At 30.8% G+C, this 22,421-nt stretch overlaps 1 protein-coding gene across 1 annotated transcript; it reads left to right on the top strand.

Moving 5' to 3' along the window:
- The first annotated feature begins 6,341 nt into the window (after positions 1-6,341).
- Positions 6,342-13,142, top strand: LOC118030529 (protein trichome birefringence-like 14). Its single transcript, XM_035034668.2, has 6 exons — positions 6,342-6,879; positions 7,687-7,993; positions 9,450-9,653; positions 9,839-10,042; positions 11,537-11,732; positions 11,845-13,142. Exons 2-6 carry the CDS (start codon positions 7,840-7,842, stop codon positions 12,671-12,673), a joined length of 1,587 nt encoding a protein of 528 aa, XP_034890559.1. The 5' UTR covers positions 6,342-6,879; positions 7,687-7,839; the 3' UTR covers positions 12,674-13,142.
- The last annotated feature ends 9,279 nt before the right edge of the window (positions 13,143-22,421 follow it).

Below are 22,421 nucleotides of genomic sequence, written 5' to 3'. Positions count from 1 at the left end.
CATTTTCTCCCTTTTTGTTTTTAAATACAATTGGTAAGTATGGTTTAAAGCTTCGAGTCTAAGCACGGCCAATAGCCTATTTAGTTTTATATTTTTATAGCGTTTTAAAGAAAATTTAATTTTTTAATTTATTTTTTTCATTAAAATATATATTTTTTAATATTTTCATATCGTTTTGACGTGTTAATATAAAAAATAATTTTTAAAAAATAAAAAAATATATATTATTTTAATGTATTTACAAATAAAATATACTTTAAAAAATAATCACTATTATATTTTCAAAACAGCCTCTAAATATTAAAAATTTTGTTTGGTTTTTCATGATGTGGGATTGAAACTACTCATGGACTGATAGTCTTAGAACTTACTCAATGCCACCAGGTGCATGGTTATGGACGCTTTCTAGATCTTGATGTGCTGGTGGGTGATATTCTAACTAATTGTTCCCCTTCAATATAATCAAGGTTACATGAAACTTTTAATGATATATATATATATATATATATATATATATCAGTGGCTTTGCCGATCATAGCCACCTATCAGTCCTGTTGTCATCACTCTTTAATTTTCTTTGGTAAATTTCCAAGGCTCTTTCAACAGGTGACAGGTCATTATTTTGTAAGGTGGAAAAGTAAAATATGGGCATAGATTTTTTTTATTATTATTTACATAGGTGTCTAAGTCAGTTTGCGCGTATCACGACTAATTCCACTATCTAATAAACATTCTGCAAACCCAGTGAGTATGTAAGGCACCGCGAGAATGACAAACGTGCACAATAAAATTTAAACCCTGGTACAGAAAAGGGATAGTGCATTTTGAAGCGCGAACAAAAACCTCATGATTGTCATGTTAAAACCTAACTAACACAAAGAAATATGTGGCCTGATAAACAAAATTAGCCCAAAAATGTCTTTAATATTGTTAAAAATTAGCCTAAAATTTAAACATGAGGAGCAACTTAACTAATCAGGTCTTGGATTTGGTTCTCAATAATCATAAGTTTGAGTCTCTTCAAGGCTAATAAAGACTTAAATAATCATTAATTTCACGATTCAAAAAATTAGTTGAAGTATACATAAACTAATCCAAACATCCAAGTTAATCAAAAATAAAAATAAAAAAGTCAGTCGAAGGCTAGCATCATAACACACACACATACATACATACACACATACATACACATACATACATATATATATATATATATATATATATCACTTTTAATATTACTAAATATATAATTGATCATCAAATTAAATAGATCATGAATATTGATACCGCGCTAATGACTGGACTATGAAAACAATGGTTGATTTTTCATGCTTTAATATATTCATTATAGATCAGTATCACGCAATATGGCATAATTAATTATCTTAATATATTTATAGTGATACTTAATTAAAAATTATATTTTTTATTTGTAAATAATGATGGCTATAGTGATTGATGATGATAGAATAAAGATAACTCTAATAAATGTCAACGAAAAAAATTTTTAAATATACCTGTAAAAATTACAAAGCTAATAGTGATGGTTACTATGGTACTGGTGGTAAAATTAATAATAATAATGATAGTAATATTAAAATGAAAGATAATGGTAAAAAAAGTGACTAATAAAATTATAATTGTTTTGACTATAACATGATGGTTGTATTACGAAGATGGAGGGGACACTGAATTTATAATGAAACCCTAATTTTTTAAAGTAAAATAAAAGCTCAGGAGAATAGAAATAAAATCAATATAATTAAATCGAAGTCCTAACAACTAAATTGACTTTAGAATGAATCTAACCACTACCCTAACACCTTCCAAACCTAATAAAGAATCCCATTTAAGAAATGACCAATCATGATTTAGTGGCAATGGAAATGCAGGCCTCACCGAGCACAGCTAAGAGTTTGTTTATTACTTGGTTTTAGTTATTTTTTAAATAATTTTTGTATTAAAATATATATTAATAATATTTTTTATTTTTTAAAAATTATTTTTGATATAGTACATTAAAATAATTTAAAAACATTAAAAATGTATTAATTTAAAATTAATAAAATTACTAAAAAAAAAATAAAAAATTAATTTTTTAAAAAAATATTTTTAAAATACAGAAATAAACAAGCACGACTTCCCTCTCCAAAATATTTGTTCCTCGAGAATACCGCTATGTGACTAGAGATCAACCCTCCGCTGAACAAACGCAAAGCCCATCCATGGCTTCTCGAATTCCAACCGAATATGCACATGCAGCTCGACTCTGACTGCCACGTCTGATATATCCACCGCCGAGAAAAGACGGCCCTGGGTCCTGCTTGGTCCCACTCGATCGCATGCGTGGCCCCACTCGATCGCATGCGTGGCCCCACTCGACCGTTCACGTATGAGCTCGAATGTTCTGAAACATGGTCAAGTGAATAGAACCCAGGAAGAATCCCCAACGTGCTAGCCACTTAAAGTATATTAATTGTGTTTTTAATAGTTTGGTGAAGTGTTTTTTTATTTAAAAATATATTAAAATAATTTTATTATTTTTAAAATTAAAATGGTCTAAAAAAATTAAAATTTTTTAAAAAATATTTTGCCTTGCCTTTTCGTGGGATCGATCATGCAGTGGTGTGGCGTAAGGAAGAACCACGATGTTTCTGCTTTGGCTAAGCAAATTGTGTTTAGGCTAAGGTAGTGTTTGGGTTACGTTTCTACCATGGGTTTTGTAAAATTTTGAATTTTTTTTTTACTAAAATTGAGTGCGGTTTGTATCTTTTTGGATCGTTTTGATGTACTGATGTCAAAAATAATTTTTAAAAAATAAAAAAACATCATTGGACATGTATTTCGTATGAAAAACTATTTGAAAAAGCAATCGCTACCACACTGCCAAACACACTTTTAAAAGATGCTTTGGGACTTCATTGAAATGGATCTCTATAAATGAGACTCGATAGAATCATAGAATAAAATGCCGAGCCCATCGATCCTTCAACACCCATGCTTTTAGCCCACGAGGGGTCCAGCCCATAATGATTTTGAAAGACATGAATGCTGGTTAAGTTATCTAAGCCCATGGTTCGAACTTTTAATGGCCAATTGTTATAACAAAAAAAAAGTCATCGAAATACAATCCTTGCCAAACGTCCCTCCATTTTGAATGTTAAAGATGGATGGAGAGATAGGTTGATCACACAAAAAAGAACATTTACTTGTATGATAGTATTTTCTAGTCTTAAGAAAATAATCATATAAATTTGGTTGAGTACTCAATTTTAAAATCTACACATAAAAGGTTTCTTTGAAAGTATGATATTGATGCTCAAGCAACATGTTTATTTTTGTAGTTAAAACTGTGTACAGATGAGGTTTAAAAGTATGTTTGATATGAAAAATATCAAATTAGTATTTTTTGTTGATTTTGATTAGTTGATGTCAAAAGTAGAAAAAAAAAAAAAAATTTATTTAGATGTATTTTTAAAAAAACCACTTTTAAAAAGCACTCTATACCACAATACAAAGAAAACAAAACATGAACTCGATTGACATAAAAAAAAATCATCCCTTAAAATAAAAATAAATAAAAATACATGCTAGTAGAAGTTCTTTATGTAGCTCATAAGTTAACAACTCTTTCATTAAAATATATTACTATAAAAAATAAACAAACAGAAACTGAAATTAACTAGTAAATGTGTGAATGGTAATGCGATATAGAGTGTTTTCAGAAAAGTATTTTCTAATTTCAAAATTTATCAAATTACATTTTTTTTTTTAATTTCAACATATTAAAACTATAAAAAAGTACCTAAAATATTTTATTTATTTATTTTATATTTGATGTTTTTTGAGATGAAAAACAATTTAAAAAGCGGATTGAACCACATTATCGAACAAAAATTTACCCAACATAAAATTATTTTTAAAATTTTTATCTTGATATATTTTCAAACATTAGTCTTATCTTGTACATAGAAGAGGATGGATTTTGTCACAAGGTGTGTTTAAGCACATTTTTTTAAAAAAAGAAAGAAAGAAAACAGAACCTTGAAATTATCCTCCTTCCCTTTTGGTCTATTTAAGCATGCAGGAGTATGAGTTAAGCTCTCTGAATTTTTCTTGCTCAAATAGCCACAACAAGGGCTAGAGCACTACTTCTCGAGCTTATAATTAATTCTTGCCGAATATGTTCAGATTTGTTGAAATGGTTCGAGGAGTTGTATTTATGTGTCGAGTATATATGCTAATTAAAACATTTATGCAAAGATCAGAAAAGAATAATATTATTGTTGGTCGAGGGGAAGGCATCGATCTTTTCATCGCTTTTATTCCTCTCATGCATTGATGCTTCAGACTGGAGAAAAAACAAGCTTCTATCCTGCTTTCACATGCAATTTACAGTGACTTCTCTTTCCAGTATAGTTTTGAAATCCGGTTTGGCCTGGCAGGTCAACCTGAAATCCAGCCAATCTAAGATGAAAATCAGGTCAAGTTAAAGAAAAAACAGAAAAAAAAAATCTGGTATAACCTAACTGACCCGACAACTCGGTTGACTCAGCTGCAAACTCGTTAACTTTTTATTTTATTTTATTAAAATGATGTTGTTTTGGTTTTTTTATAAATTTTTTTTAACATGGTCAATCTATTAATCTGGTTAAAACCTGGAATTCGGGCTTTGGACCGGGCTGAATCTTAAAACTATATTTTCAGATATATTTTTTAATCAAACTATTATTTTGTCATATAATAAAATAAAATAAATAATTTAACCTAGTGAATCTTATACTCGACGGGTAAAATTAAGTTTTTCAAATTTAAATCATTGTATCTAATTATGATATAGATATTATTTTCATACGTTCCAAAAACTTTTAATCAAAGTTGCAACGATAGCGTGACTTGTAATATAGTAAATACAACTAAAAAGACGTGGGGTTAGTTTAATTATTTATATAAATAATGAATAAGATTGATATATATATATATATATATAATTTGGTTAACAACTTCATGCCATATGTGAATTGGTTGATGCACCCTGGGTGAAGACGAGGTCACGGGTTTGAGGTGGGATCCAATATATAATAAAAGTTTTTCATTCATTTTATATATATATATATATATATATATATATATATATATATATATATAGACACACACACACAATCATTTCATTTAATTAAAAGTTTAAAATAATTTTTTTTTCAATTTTTTATTATATAATAAGATAAAAAAATAATTTTAATTTAGTAGAGTAGTGGCAAGTTTGAGGGGTTGATTAATATTAATCTAATTATCTTTTTAGATATTTTTAATTTGAATTTATCTACCTGATGAATTAATTTTGTGTGGTTTAATTTAAAAGTAAAACTAAATAAAAAGTTAAATAATTTTTTTTCAAATTTAATTCATATTAAATAACAATGCCTCAAAATTTTTAATATAGTATATATATATATATATATATATATATATTCTAAAACAATTAATCCTTGTAATCATGTGAATAAGATGAAGTCAAGGTGGGATCCAGCTCACTATGACATCAAAGTCTTCCTGTCGGTCGGTGGGTCCTGTCCTTTTTTATTTATTCTTGGAAGCCATTTCTCGAGTGCATTCCAACCTTCACAAACACGACACACGCAAACAAAGCTACAGCCCAAAAATTAGGTTTTTTCTTTTTTTCCTGAATAATAATAAAATACAATCTGGAATTTTGCCAAATGTTAACCTATAATATCTTCTTAATTCTTCTTCGAATAAGCGGATTTGTTAAGTGTTTGAAAAGAAAAAGTCAAACTAAAAGCTTGATGCAACAATAAATTAATTTAATAACCATATCATAAAAAAATAATAAATTCGACCCACCTTAACATATTAATTTTAGAAATTTAAGAATCAAAGTCTAATGAGAGTCAACTTTGTATTTAAATTAAACAATATATTAATATTATAAGACTAGATTGAATAAGTCGAAATGCAATTTTAAAAAAATAAAAAATTTATTCAATATTATTATATCTCATAGACAATGATCATTATATAGCGTGTAGTTAAAATGTTGTTCGTTTAAAATTTAATTTATTTTTATATTTTTATATTATTTTAATATTTTGATATTAAAAATATATTTTTAAAAATAAAAAGTATTATTTTTAATATTTAGAAACTTTAAAATATGCATTTTACTATGCACATCTGAGTGGACCGGCAGATAAAATAAAAGACTCCGAGTCAGTAACTGAAGAAATAGACCGTTTTGGTCTTAGATACTATAATTAAGTCTTGCTAATGACGTCCTTTCCTCCGTCTCTATTTAATTCATGTCCTCTTTCCCCCTCTCTTTCACCTTAAAACCAAAAACACACAGGAGACTCTCCGCGCCTCCCAGAACGATCCACATGGGGGGCATTAGCGGGTGTTTGAAGTATAAAATTGATGTGTTTTTTATTTTGAGAATATATTAAAATAATATTTTTTATTTTCTTAAAAATTTAATTTTAACATTTTCATATTAAACAATCGAAATATATAAAAGAGTTAATTTTTTATAATATTTTTTTTCTACTTTCTGGTAAGAACACAATTCCTAGCTAGCAGTCTCCACCTTACCACAGCACACAAGTGTCAAAACATAATTAGGCCTAAACCAAATTCTCCATTCTCTTTTCTTTCTTTTTGGCTGGTTGTGGGCCTTTCTCTCCCCCTTGTGTTCTCTATTAATTTCTTTGCGATTTGCAGTTGATCTTTGTAAAGAAAAGAGAGAGGTTCAGTTTAGCAGATCTGTGGATCATAAAAAAAAGTTTGCCATTTTATAGGCAGGAATACAATTGGAGTAAAGAAGAGAACTGAAGAGAGGAGGAGGCTCTAATATGCTACTGGGTGTGTCATCCATCATATCAGGCTCTTGTTTTTCGTTTTATTTATTTATTTATTTATTTTTTGTTTCCTGTTCTTCACATATTTATTGTCATTGTACAAATTCTCTTTCAAGTTTAATAGGGTCTGTTTCTTTTCACCAATAGAATTCTGGGCAGTTCCTTTTTTAGTGGTTACACGCATTCAAGTTTTTTTTTTTTTTTTTATGAAAAAAATGTATTGATAATAATAATAATAATAATGCCTGTTTAATGGAGTTGTGGACCTTGATTTAAGATTTTAGAATTCATGTGCTAATTAAAGTGTAATTATTTGGAAATAAATGTTTTTTTTTTTTAAATACTGGTAGGTTCATCTTATGACTTCTTGATGTTTTTGCTTCTTGCAGAAAGTCTACATTTTGTGTGATTTTTGAACTTCTAGGAATTGTAGACTTGGAAATTTTGTAACTTGACAGTTTCTACATGTGATATTGCACTCTCTGCTTCTCTCTCTCTCTCTCTATTTTTTTTCCTAGTTTGCTATGATTGCCATGAAATTTTTCTGGTGGCAATAATGTTTTACTCTTAAGTGGGTGGTTGATATGTGGAAATTTATATTCAATTTTAAGGGCTTGTAATTGATGTGAATGGTACTTGTTCATCAAGGAGACAATGGAATGTAATAGCTCAACTTGTTTTTGTTAATGAGTGTTGTGTGGAAGCTCATATAGGGAAAAACTCCGTAGATCTTGAGATGGCTGTATTTGAAACGTAGAAGCATGAATAACCACATGTAAATGATCTTTTTTTTTCTTTGCTTGCCTTGCAGCTGAAGCCTCCTGTAGGACAAATGGACGACCTGTGGCATCATAAAGTGGATTTTTCCTGAACATTTTCAACATTACTGATTTTAAACTATCACTTGGAATGCTTAGAATACATTGAAATCTACAGGATTTTTTCCCTTTGCTGTGTAATAGAGATGAAAGGAAACTTTTATAGATTGAAGGGGAGGCACCTTTCTGTTACTCTGCTTGTCCTTACTTTTACAACCATAGTTCTCTGGGCGTGGGAAAAGAATCCTTTTGTTACTACTTTGTGGTCAGCGCAAGAGCAGTTCAATTTTCATACTTCAGGTTTGCTTCTCATTTCACTGTTCATATGGATATATACACATCTTATTTGTGTGTGTTTGTGCGTGAGTATGTACAAGAGAGCATAAATTACTGATGATATAGCTTGGCAACATGATTGCTTGATTACCTTATTTTTCACTTTCTGAAAGATAGGAGCTCTATAATGAATATGAAGTATCAGAGATCTCCTAGGTGGGTGTAGATATGTCCTTACCTTTTTGTAAAAATTCTTGAAGGGTACATGGTTGGTAGCTAGAAAGTTTACCTTCATCTTATTTGTCTAGTCGTGTTCGGCCCCTGTCTTGAATTTCACATTTTTCTGAAGTGCCCATACAACTGAAGATACCACATAACAATGAAGGTAAAGATCTTGATATAAGTTTTTGCTTCAACATCTGAGAGAAGTTTCTTGCTGAATGCAATTTTGTAAGGTTCATTTCTGCATTTTCTCCTAGGAAAACTGCCAAATCCTTGATAAAATTTATTTCTAGAAAATGCCAAGTGCATTTTCTTTGACATTGAGATCCACCAGTAGAATGAATATGTTCTCTTAGGGGGGCTAGCCAATTTCCTTTGTTAATGTTTTCTGATTCATCTTTCACTAACCCCAGATCCCTAATTTTTCCTTTGGGTAATTACATCTAAAAAGCTAAGGTAATCTCTTATGGTTAAATATGTTAATTGGATTTTAGTTGTTAGCTAGATTGAAACATGACTTATTGTGAGTTAGGAGGTGTCATAAGACCCTATCACCAATCATTTGCATTACGTACCACAATAGTGGGAGATAGAGTTATTTCTACAGTTTTCAATAGTTTGGTATATGATGTAGATGGTCCCACATATGCTGGAGGAAGTATCGTTGATTTATTTAGGAGAAGGAAGGATGGTGTGGAGGTGTGTTTTTTGTAGCAGTGAACCAGATCTTTTGAAGGATCATTCTACTGAGGCAATCTTCATGGTGCAACATTTTTCCAGTTCTTATTGGGTAATGCTTAAGGGGATTTTTACTATAAAGAGGAAGTCTCCTTAGCCAACATTCAGTGTGTTGCTAGGTCTGTTGTCATAATTTTTTTTCTTGCTGTATTTAGGCGGTAGTCTTATTGCCCCTTTTTCATAATTCATTTTCTTTTCATTACATATATTTTTGGATAGCTCCATGTAGAATAAATGACTGAAATAGTGTAGGACTATTCTATTGATATTTGTGTATAGTGTTGGGATTGAACTAGACAATGGACCAGACAATAAGATTTGTTTTGGGCATAAGAAGAATGACTTGTAAACCAGGTTTGGTTTGTTTATATTGTATATTTTGCTGGTTGAGTTAGTTTTCATTTTTTGCTAGTGATGAGTGTTATTGAAATCTTCTGCCCTCCTTATAAAATCGTAATGTTGCTTTACTTTATTTCATGGTTATTGGCTGACTTACTCTTTTACCCTTACTCTGTCTCAGAGTTTGTTGTTGATGCTCCCAAAGGCTCTTCTTTGGATTCTTTGACCCCAAATGAGCATGTTCAGGAGAAAGATTCTAATCCTACAAGATTAGAAGAATCTCAAATACCAGAAAAAGAATTTGATGCCTCAAATTTTACCAACTCAGTTGTTCCTGAAACGGAGGATGGTGATGCAGATACGAAACCGTCTTCTAAGATAAAAGGTAGAATCCTTTTCATTTACACCCGTAAAAGATCATTTTTAATAAATCTAGTAACTATGGTCTTTCCATTCTATAATCACACTGTACTTGTATACTTTCATACTACCATATAAAATCATGATATTTCTAAACTGTATTTCATGGTTATTGGCTGACTTACTCTTTTTCCCCTTGTTCTGTCTCAGAGTTTGTTGTTGATACTCCCAAAGGTGCTTCTTTTGATTCTTTGACCCCAAATGAGCATGTTCAGGAAACAGATTCTGATCCTACAAGATCAGAAGAATCTAAAATACCAGAAAAAGAATTTGATGCCTCAAATTTTACCAACTCAGTTGTTCCTGAAACGAAGGATGGTGATGCAGATAGGGAACCATCTTCTAAGATAAAAGGTAGAATCCTTTTCGTTTACACCTGCAAAACATCATTTTTAATAAGTCTAGTAACTCTGGTCTTTCCATTCTATAATCACACTGCTGTACTTGTATACTTTGGCACTTGCTAGATGATTGAAATGCTTGTTTAAATTACTCACTGGGCGCAGTTAGAATAAGAAATATATACAATTTTTTTCTGGGGACCATGTAAACTGTTGGCTAATATTATATTTCCTTACTGTTTCGGTGCTTTCTTATTTTAGTTTTTTGAGGGAACAATTTTTGTTTTTGTTCCACAGTGAACTCATTATTATTACAGCCCTTTTTAGTGGAATGATTTATTTCTGATTTTTGTCACACTATCCTTAGAGATGCATATTGTTGAAATTCCTTTGTCGTACCATCTTGCCTTTCATTAACACTACTTGTCAAGAACTTGTGGCATTCTTTTCATGTTCAGCATGAAAAATATTCAGTTCAGTCTTCATGACCTATAAGAGTACATGAAAATGCATAAGATGACTTACTTTGTCCTTAATAACCTTGTTATCAGGATTTCTTGTAATTATCACTTGCCATTTACAACTATGGTTTCGCATTTGAGCTTTACTGGTTGATGGTCAAGCTATGATCAACTTACAACAAAAATTATATAGAACATGGGAACCTTATAGGAGCACAAGATATATATATATATATATATATATATATATATATATATAGCTCAGTTGGTGGAACATTGGGCTTTTAACCAGAGACCAAATGGGTTCACAGCATGCTAAAGATAGAAGGATCTTGGAATCCAAGCTGAATGCTTGAGTTTTATGATTTTTCATGTCACTCATTTTACTTTTTATTGTTTTGTTATTCTAGCGTGACAATCATATGTTATCTTTTTGATATAGTGCTGGCCCAGGCCATCCCATTATTTGCCATATAGCTTTCTAAGATAATTTTTGCAGTTAGATGGGATGTTAGGCGGCAATAGAAATAAAAGAGGAAAGAATGGAAAAAAAGGATCAACCACACTGATTATCCTTGTGAATGATTTATAGATTTGTACTATGGTGTAAATCAGGCTTACTATATAACTACTCAGTAGGGTAATTTAGTATGAGATTGAAACTAGGAGACTTTTCTTTATTTCATTAAAATGCAAGCAAGGAAGGTCCTTGTAATACTGCAATAAGTTTCAAAATCAAAAGCATCGCAATGAAAAATAGACATGAAATTGAGAAGCTTCAGTAGGGGCGATGATAATATTTATGGGGTCTGGATGGTGTGAGTTATTTAGTTAGCTTGTTCTCCTATGATAACAGAACAATGAATACGATAACTTGAAAATTAAAAAAAGACCTGTGGAATAGTGAAACCACACATTGAGGCTTTATGTCTCCTGTATGTTTATGAATCAATAAATTTGTCGTGAATCTTTGGTGCACCTGCTAGAGTTATTCATGCTCAAAAGTCTTATGGCTGATTGAATTAAGTGTGCTGTCATCTTTTCAGACTGCAATTATTCCAAGGGTAGATGGGTTGCAGATAGCAGGTGGCCTTTGTATTCTGGTTCTGAATGTAAACAATGGTTATCAGAAATGTGGGCGTGTAGGCTAACCCAACGAACAGATTTTTCCTTCGAGGGATATCGATGGCAGCCAGAAAACTGCAAAATGCTGGAGTTTGAGAAATCTGCGTTCTTGAGAAGGTGGGTTCTGTTTTTTGTGTTTGATTTCTGAAAGAAGATGTGTTGTCTTGTTCTCTGACCCATCAAACAAAGATGTCATATGTTCAGTTCCCTGATTATTATTGCATTCCAGGATGCAGGACAGAACAATTGCATTTATAGGAGATTCACTGGGCAGGCAACAATTCCAATCTTTGATGTGCATGGCATCTGGTGGGGAATGGAGGGAAGATATTGAAAATGTGGGAAAAGAATATGGTCTTGTTAAAGCTCGTGGAGCCATTCGTCCTGATGGCTGGGCTTATCGGTTTTCAAACACCAATACCACCATTTTGTATTACTGGTCAGCAAGCCTTGCTGACTTGGAGCCTTTGAACATCACTGACAAATCCACTGATGTTGCTATGCATCTGGACCGTGCACCAGCCTTCATGAGACGATTTCTCCATCGGTTTGATGTGTTAGTTCTTAATACAGGACATCATTGGAACAGAGGGAAGATAACAGCAAACCGTTGGGTGATGTATGTCAATGGGAAGCCCCTTAAAGATAGAAAACTCTTGGAAATTGGGAATGCCAAGAATTTGACGGTGCATAGTGTTGCCAGGTGGCTTGATTCTCAACTTCCTTCTCATCCCCGACTCAAGGCTTTCTTCAGGACCATCTCACCGAGGCATTTTCGTAACGGGGACTGGAACACTGGAGGTAATTGTGATAATACCACTCCTTTGACTGGAGGGAGCGAAATCTCACAGGATGAATCGAGTGATCCAGTTATCGCAGCTGCTGTTAAAGGTACAAATATCACGCTTTTGGATATCACTGCTCTCTCTGAGCTAAGAGATGAAGGTCACATCTCAAGGTACAGTGTTAAGGCAACAACAGGTGTAAATGACTGCTTGCATTGGTGCCTTCCTGGCATTCCAGACACATGGAATGAACTTCTTATTGCACAGGTATAGAGCCAACAACACCAATTAAGATCAAGATGGACAAATGCAGAGAGCTAGAAACCAATAAGGGAAACTTTTATCATCAACTTTTTTTTTTGATACACGTCGTTTTTTGTGACAACTATCTTATTGATCAGAAGAGAACAGTGAAGCATCTAGCCAGTTCTGCCCCATTTCTCATATCCATACAGGAATTGATTTCGCGAATTGTAGTTTGAATCCACCACGTAGTAGTTGCCAGATAAATCTGGCAAAGCTCGAAGAAATAGTTTCCATTCTGGAGTTGGACATTTTCTGAGGAATGATGTATGCAAATCACGATTGTCTCAATACAAAGAAAAGATTTACTCAGCTTCCTAGTTTGTGTTGAACCATTGGGCTGTTGTAGTCATGCAAGTCATCAAGCTGACCTGCTAGGCTGCTAGACATTATGTAAATTGAACTTATTTATCCATTCAGGCAGTTTTTCAACCTGTAATCTTTGATGTTCTCGGTGTCGCGCTGCTTCCTATGTTATTGTATTCTTAGTCAATCACGTGCACCAACCTTTCCCTCTCGGCGAGTCTATGCCATGGTTTTTAACATAGATATCAAACCTAGCTTGACGGTAACCTACCAACTCAGAGCTTGTTTCGAGCTAGGTTCGCTTTTGACTCGTTTAGAAAATTAACTCAGTCAAATTCGAGTGATTTAATATAGCTCATAAGTATATCAAGTCTAAATGATACTTGGTCAGGTCAACTCCAGTGACTTTTTACATTGTTTTGGAATAGACTCAGCTAACCTGCAACTCGAGCTTTTGGCTAAATCTAATAACTATGGTTTTTAATCATGGTTATGGATTATGGATTACAAGCACCATTTTGTGAGAAGTTAATTATCTTTAAAAAATAATAAGTAATTTGGAACTTTTAAAAACTTGACCACCTATCCTTTGAAAGTGTTAGATAATGGTTGTGGTTATCATTAACTATATATATATATATCATCAAATAAAGTACACTTATGTATTAAGAATGTTAACATATTATTGTTGTAGACTAAAATTGATTAAAGAGTTATGAAGATTAAAAGGGTTATGAAGTCTGGATTAGAAATAACATGTTAAATTTGATTGTAGATCAGACTGAATAAAGTTTAGAATTACATATATGATAGGTCACCTCAAACATGTAATAGCATGCTATAGAGTGGACTTTGATAGTTTTTGGCAAATGATAACAAAATGAGTGATGAAAGGAATATATAAAGAGTTACATGATGCAAGATCTTTTTTTTTTTTTTTAAAAAGAAAAGAATATGATAAATAGGTAGTTACCAAAAGTTACCTTAACTAGAATAGAATGAGTGAATGATTACTGGAAATTACTTAAACTTTCATATTTAAAGAAGGATGCAAGGCAAAAGAAGAATAATAACAATTTAACAAGACAACAATAGTAATTATTCTGCAATCCAACTAAATTTACAAGATCTTCAAAATCTATTTATCAAGTGGGCTTGTAATCTTATAGGTTGATAAACAACAGGCTTGAAATCAATAGGTTTGTAATTGTAGGACTTTATCCGATAGACAATAGCTTCCTTAAACCAAAAAAATCAAAAACATGTTCTCTTATAAAAAAAATCCCACTCAAATCCCACTCAAATCCCACTCAGATCGTAAGTTCTATTTCCAATAAATTTTCTTGTTCTTGAACTTCAATCACCTTTTAATATTTTCATTAAGTAATTAATTCTTAATGTTCAATTTAGAAATTTAAAATCCTCTTAGTTGTGGCAGGCATAAAAAAAAATTCAAAATCCTTTTATTTAAAATTATTTTTTATATTTTTTCGGATTAGTTTGATATATTAATGTTAAAATAAATTGTTTTAAAATAAAAAAATATATTATTTTAATGTATTTCTGAACATAAAATATTTTAAAAAACAACAACTATTACGCTTCTAGATACTTTTTAAAACTCTTTTATCTTTTAAAGCCCACAATTTCCTACATAAAAGGAAAAACAATACTTTAGGCCCATATAAAGGAATGAATCAAACCATAAATATACCAAAAGACTTCCTGGAATTGTGATGATGGTGGTGGTTTAAGTTTTCGTTTAAAAAATTATTTTTAACATCAGTATATGAAAATTATCTAAAATTAAAAAAAAATTATTTAAAAATAAAAATTTTCAAAATTTTTAAAAACATGATTTATACCATGTTTTCAAACACACATTAGAACTCCTTGCCACGTAACACCACCATCACTTCCTTTTCCACACTACTCCTCAACTAACCACCGCATCCTTCGCCAAAAGATGAAGCATTTTCATGGTCGCAATTATTAGTATGCTCCAAAGCTTTCCTTTGCTTTTCTCTTGCTATTGCTACCTCCTTTTTTCATCATCATCTTCTTCTTTTTCTTCTTTGTTTTCAATCTTCCATTTTTTTTTCCTCATATTGTTGGATACCCACTGCAGAACCATGAGCTAAAGAGATGAACAGTAAAAGAATGTATAGGTAATTAAAGATAAAGGAAATTATGGATTTTAAATATTTTGCTTTCTTTGTAAAATTTGTATCGTATGTTTTTAATGTTCCCTCGGTTTTTAATATCTGAATTTTAAATATTTAGCTTTCTTTGTAAAATTTCTATCGTATGTTTTATTTTGGCACCTTTTGTCACTTAGAGCACTTCACCTATAATTATATTATATCTCTGTTTACTTCTTATCTAGACGTATAAGCTTTTCTCAATTTCAATTTAATGAAATACCTATATATATTTATTTATTTTTTAAAATTTATTTTTAATATAACATATTAAAATAATCTAAAACTATAAAAAAAACTTAGGCTTTAGCGCAATAATCAAGCAGCAATACCCTTCAACATGCTTTACGTGATAGATTTTCTGATCAAGTTCGATTTCATGATTTTATGAAATGTGATTTTTTTTTAATTATAAAAAGTTTGATTTTCTAGATGTGAAGCTTCGTTACACACCAGTTCATGACTCTAGTCAAAAGTTAATTGTTCAGATCTCTCGTTTTCATGTTACAATTAAAAAATTTTTCAATTATATTATATTATCAATCGTTTTCAATTATATTATATTAAATATTATATACATATGAATTTGAATTGAAATAAGTTTTGATGAATTAATATGTATTTTGTTGTGAATTTCACATGAAAAATGATGGTGATCAACTTACTAGTAATTAAAAATGAAGTACTCAACAACTTAAAAATTAGAGACACAATAAAAAAAAATTAAAATATATATATTAATATTTATATTTAACCCATTTGTATAAAACAACAAGTCAACAAAGAATTGTTGCCAATAATTTCACTAGTCCCTGGAAGATTTAGAAATAGATAAATAAAAGTTTAATTGTATATATTTTGAAAGAATATATTTAATAAAATTAAGAATAAAGTCATTATGAAATAATTTTAAAATATAAAAACTCGAAAGAATAATTATAATATAAGTTTTTTTTATTTTAAAAATATTCTTAAATTAATTTTACTTGACATGAGTTAGTACATGTATTTTAAGTTAATTTCTCTATATATAACACATATTTATATAAAATATAATATTAAGTATTTGTTAATAATTTGCCATCTCATTTAAAATTTTCTAGCTCCACAACTGCCTACTAGAACAACCTGTGCTTATATAAGGTCAAAATTTAAGCCAGTGCCTTTTTAATCATAACGTGTACACATTTACCAGTGACATTTTGACTTTAATTCATGTAACACTTCATATTTTGCCCCGTGCATGACATCATTTAAAAATATGATTTTAATTATATTTTTAAAATTTTAATTTTTTTATATGTTTTTGATCGTTTTAATATACTAATTTTAAAAATAATTTTAAAAATTAAAAAAAATTATTTTGATGCATTTCAGCACAAAAATATTTTTAAAAACAACCACAAACTCCCAAACAAGCTATCAAATTTCATCATGCATGTTATGGAAAAAGATACTTGATCAATCAATATCATAAGCAATGGTGTGTAACTAGTTGCTAAATATATTTATTAAACCTAATTTGAAGGTTTGATATAAGATTTAAATTACGAATAAGACAGATTAATCTAAAATAATATTTTTTTATATAAAAAAAATATTAAAATGATATTTTTTAATATTTTTTTTAAAAACTATTAATGAGTTTTGATTAGTTTAATCAAGTTAATTTTTTTAAGACTCAAAATAGACTGGCCAAGTCCTAAATCAATCATTTTAATTTTAGGAACGTACTGAGTTTAATTACTACATCATTTTCTGATGTATTTTCAACTCTTATTTTTCAACGTGAGAGAATTCCCAAGTCTCTTTTGATCGTGAGAGAAGTAATTAAGACGCGTTGGAAAAATTTGTTGTCATATAAGTTTTCCCATTAAAATAAAGAAAATTCAAATTTGACAAGTAGGGTTCTTGTCTCCATGATTTGAGGAAGCAATGATGTAAGGAAATTATGGAAATACCATCAGTTTTCTCTGATGAGTACACCGCATGGCTGGTTAATTGGCAGCCACAAAATTAAAAATCGATTATCAAGCATCGACTCCAAAAGAAAATTTGTCTAAGTTGGTTTATTTTGAGTGGCAAGAGACCTAACTAGACAAAACCAATGCACGTAAGTAATACATACATTGAACAGGACTCATCGATATCTGGTGTTACTGAGTATTTATTAGCATATTTGATCACCATAAAAATTCAAGATGCTGAAAAATAAAATTAATATATTAAATAATTAGTTAATTTTTATAATTTAAATAATTTAATTTATTTTTCTAGTTAAAATATTTAACGATTTAATATAAAAAATTCAGGTGATTAATAATTACAGATGATGTTTGATAAGCTAAGATCAATAGTTATTGTAGTAGGAGGTAGTGTTTGGTAAGCCAAATAGTGTTATGAACTTATCAAATGACTTTATGACATTAAACTATACATTTTAATTTCTAATATATTAAAATAAAAAAAAATTCATTTCACAATTTAAAACAACAATTTACCAGGATATATAAAGCAGTGACCAGTCTCACTATATGCCGCCTCCTATCAAGGCATCAATGTACGAATTTTTTCAATTGGAATAGTAAAAACAGTGGCGGTCGCAGCAATTCTCTAGCCCTAGCTACTAATAATACTCATGCAGATTAAGGACTTCATTCCTAGCCACGAAGACGCTGACCAAACCAGCTTTAACAGAACTTTTTGGATTTTCCCTAATTCCCTCTATACTTAAATTTTGTTTGAATTTGGTGAACTGAGAAAGAGGAACAGGAAGCTTGGGGCTTCGTCAATGGCTTTAGGATCCACTAAGCAAGGATTAGTTCTAAGAGAAGGCAGCAACCGGAAGTTGCTTCCACCAATTGGAGGAAAAACCAAGCACCAAATCTTGGCTTGTTTCATGAAGAAGATGGAAGTTATGATACAAAAAACCATATTATTTCTTCTCTGCTGGTCTGGTGATGAGACCTCCTAGATTTCTTTTTCTTGTTGAATGTACTCTGTTAATGGAAGTACTCTCTGTTATATATATAGCGCAAGAAAGTACGATCTGTGACAAATTTTAAGCTTTTTGCAATCTATATGCATGATGCAATTAATATCAATCAACGTTTGTCCCTAGAGGTGGCAATCCATGTATGTTATATCCTCCCATATTCTCTCCTACTTCCCATCTCGTGTCTCTGATGCTTCTTTTCCCTTAGTTCTTCGATCTCCTCCCTCCCCCGATATTGGTATGTTTCTTGTTACAATTTTGGCCTCTCAAAGATATTAGAGCGTTGATCCTGAGAATCCTAATTGCTTTCCACTCTGTGATCCACCTGCTTAATTCGTTGCTATGCTGCTGCAAATTGTATTGAGGGCATCCGGCAGGTCCTACTAACATAATCCTGGACTTTTTCCATGATTACAATTGTATTGTATTGTTTTCATTTCATATATTTATTTTGGGATCATTAATATGAACATTATTTCATTAATAGTTTTTAAAGTTCTGACTTTATTAGCGATCCGTCGTCGCCGTGATGTGCATATGCCACCATACAAGCCCTTAGTCAAAACCCTATCATGAACACGGGGGATGCATAAATCCTTTATGCATCTTAATTCACATAAGAGGGTGTCTTACCGTACAACTTCTTTGACAAGTATTTATGATCTACATCATTACCAAGTTTGACAATTCATCCTAAACTTTTCAACGCCGTCCACCGACATCTTAAAAGATCTTTAATAAGCTCATTTGGAGTTGTCTTCAGACCCTTTCACGAGCACGTGGAATGAGAATAATTCTGAAAGAAAATGTACTCTTAAGCAACATTTTGTTGTAATTGAGGAGGGAAAATCACTATTCCCCTCCTCATATGTTACTATTCATAACGATAGTGGCATCTTTTCCTTTCCTTATATATATATATATATATATATATATATATATATATATATATATATATATATTGAATGAGAATTAAACTTTGTTATTTATTTCAAGTTTATTTATACAAAGTTATCATGGTTTTAAAAAAATATACTAGTATTGAGTTGGTACTTAATTTTTTATGATCATCTATATTTTTTGTATCATATTATTTAATAAAACAAATTATCTATCATATTGTTAAATAAAAAATAATTTCAAAAAATATATTTTATTATGATTTGAACCTTATACTTTATTTTAATTTATTTTCTATAAGATTATCTCGATCTTAGAAAAACATATCAGCATTGAGTGGGTGCTTGGTTTTTTTAGCATATATATTTTTTATTATATTATTAAATAAATTTTTTAAAGAAAAAACATAATTATTGAAAATTAAATTTTATGATTTTTTTTCAATTTACATTTTATTAGGTTATCATGATCTTAAAAAACCATCTTGGTATATTGAGTTGGTGCTTAATTGGTTTTACAAGCGCCTATTTTTATCATATAATTAATTATTTAAAAATAGTTTTTTTAAAAAATATATATTAAATTCAGTGGAGTTCATAACCCAGGGTATGAGTTCAACGAGTAACCTAGGTTGAACCAAGTTGATCCAATATGCCGCCGTCTCAATATTTTTTTAAGAAAAGATGTTATTTTGAAAATATTTTTAAAGTCCCACCTTCACACTGAACATGCAATTTCTCGGTCTGTTTCTCTTTGATAATTTCTTCTTACATGTTATTTCCATCTCAAGCCGTGAATCTAGACTTCTTTTCAATGTCTACATTTGGAGTTTTTTGTCACGCAATCTCCCCTCTATATACAGAGCAATTAAACCCTAGTGCATGAAGCATAAGCGACAAAAGGAAACTCGACACTTGCCTTTGATACCCAAGCCCTCCTCCCTCCTTTAGCTACGTACGTAGCTAGCTCTCTTGCCCTTTTTTGAGGTCAAGTGATCGATGGAGAAGCTGACGGTTGCGCCAACTCTAGGATCAAGCGAGCTTGAAGTAGAGGTGGCTAAGAAAGGAAGCGGCAATGAGAAAATGATTCCACCAGTTAGAGGGCAAATCAAGCGGCGTATTTTTGCTTGTTCGATGAAAAAGATGAAACATTGGACACAAAACAGCCTCAAGTTTCTCTTCTGCAATTCCAAAGATCCCTCCTAGTTGCCAGCCTCTTTCTCTTGCTCTTTATGTGTCTCTCTCCCTCAATATAGTAAATCATGTAAGAATTAAATATTGAAAAGCATAAGTGTTAATGTTCTGTTAGCTTTCCTTACTGTATGTTCTGCGCACAGAACTAGCCAGCATCACTTCACTCGAGGCACTGTAAAGTAACTCTTTCAGTGGAGATGAATAAAAGTCACGTGTTTTTTTTTTTGACGGCTCCTAGGATTGGGAGTTGGGACGCTAATTAACATGTGGTAAGGTGGGGAGTCACCCATGCAATGCATGAATAGCGTATTGACATCTCTCTCTCATCTCCGTCTGGTCCATAGCCTACTGAAACTTTTGATCTCCATTTTTGGGAAAAAAGAAAAGAAGGATTATAGTTGAAACATGCCACTCACTGTCAGTTCAGTAGTAGTGGTAGCAGCCGTGTGGGACCTCATGCCCTTTGCTTTTTTTTTTTTGTTAATCCAGCTCAGTTATTGAATCTGGGTGATGAGATAGATTGATCTGACAAAAAAAAAAACAAAAAAAACTAGAAGGTTTTCTCACTCTTTTTTATAAGGTTTTCTCTCTCTAAATTTGGGTATTACATGATGTGGCGTGTGTAAGAGTAAAGACCACCATGTAACCAGTTGAACTACTTCCTTCCGAAGTTGAGAGAGGGCTGCTCCTGGAAAATACAATCCATGTCCTTCTTCTACGTTTCTGCCATATTTCACTCATTTCCTTTTCATTTCTTGCACCTAAGATCAATTCTTTAGTCCAACTCCTTGTTTTTAGATCGAAAGGACAGAAGAAAGAGGAGATGAGGAAGCACAAGATGGCTAGATATATCATGATCGTTGCTACGATGGCTCAGGTCGATACAAGTTCATCCCTTGAGCACCATCAGATTATCCTCTAGTGTTGGTTACTATTACTTATTGGAAAGCTATAACTTTCAGGTATCTTTTTCTAAATAATTAGGGATATGTCTTCTTGTTTATCCAAGTACAGTAGTGCAATTATATCCATGCTCTTGAAAACTTGCTGCAATTACCTTCTATGAGGGATTGACAAAGAATTAAGGGTTCACATATTCAAGAAGATTCAGATGGGTTTTATGTGGTTTGCTGTGAATTGAAATGCGTATGTGTTAGATTTTCAAATTATCACATGTTGTTAGAGGATTTTCTTGCAGAAGTTAGGGATTTAGGAGAAGATGGGTATGAAAAAGTGTTGAGCTTAAGAAATTATTATAAATGCTTTAGCCTTTTTTTGTTTGATTCATTGCTAAGAAAAATAAGGAAAGGGAAGCTAAAACTCGGTTCCTTCGATGTAAAATACTGCGCTACTTTGTAATTTCAATGGTGGTTTTGTGTCAGTAAGAAGCTTGGGTTATTGTGTAAATAAAAAAAATTACTTTATATAAACAATTAAATACACATGATTGGCTTCCTTGGGAAGCCGTTCATGGCGGACTAATGGAGTAAAGAAGACGAGAGGAATTGAAATACAGCTTAACTGGTGATATTTTAATTTTATTATTTAAAAATTATCAGTTTAAATTTTATTAATTTAGAATTATTAAAAGTTTTTATAATTATTAATTTTAAATTTTATAGAATTAATTGAGATATACACAATTTAGTCTCAATATTCATATTAATTAAAAAAAAATGATTTATGTGATTTTTCTTGATCAGGGAATCAAGAAACTTTTAGGGGGGGGGGGTTTGGAGGGTGTGATCTTGGATTTGAGAGAAAGGATGAAGGAAAAAGAAAAAAATAGAAATGCAAAGTAAATATTCAAGAACAAGAAGAAAATTAAGAAAAAGATATATTTTAATTAAATATTTTTCTCTAAACTCTCTTAATTATTCTTTTTTATTTTTTGTGTTTCTAAATAATATTAAATTACAAGTTATTTTATAAATAAAAAACTCTAAATAATTAAGAATTAAATTAATACAAGAAAATTTTAATCTAAACAAAAATTATATTTTATTAATGAAACTAGTTAATTATTTTTCAATTAATTAAATATTTTAATTTATTCCATTCGAACCGGTCGACTGGCTAAATTAATTTTCATAAATTACTTTACTTTAACCATCATATTGATG

The sequence above is a fragment of the Populus alba genome, chromosome 5 (genome assembly GCF_005239225.2).
Source record: "Populus alba chromosome 5, ASM523922v2, whole genome shotgun sequence".
NCBI lineage: Eukaryota > Viridiplantae > Streptophyta > Magnoliopsida > Malpighiales > Salicaceae > Populus > Populus alba.
Note: the sequence above shows the minus strand (reverse complement) of the source record. Positions and strands in the feature narration are given on the sequence as shown.

Bases quoted from the DNA above. Each gene is read 5' to 3' on its own strand.
- LOC118030529 (XM_035034668.2), top strand. From the start codon at position 7,840: ATGAAAGGAAACTTTTATAGATTGAAGGGGAGGCACCTTTCTGTTACT. The intron at 9,654-9,838 runs GTAGAATCCTTT...GTTCTGTCTCAG, and splicing joins ACCGTCTTCTAAGATAAAAG to AGTTTGTTGTTGATACTCCC. The intron at 11,733-11,844 runs GTGGGTTCTGTT...ATTGCATTCCAG, and splicing joins AAATCTGCGTTCTTGAGAAG to GATGCAGGACAGAACAATTG.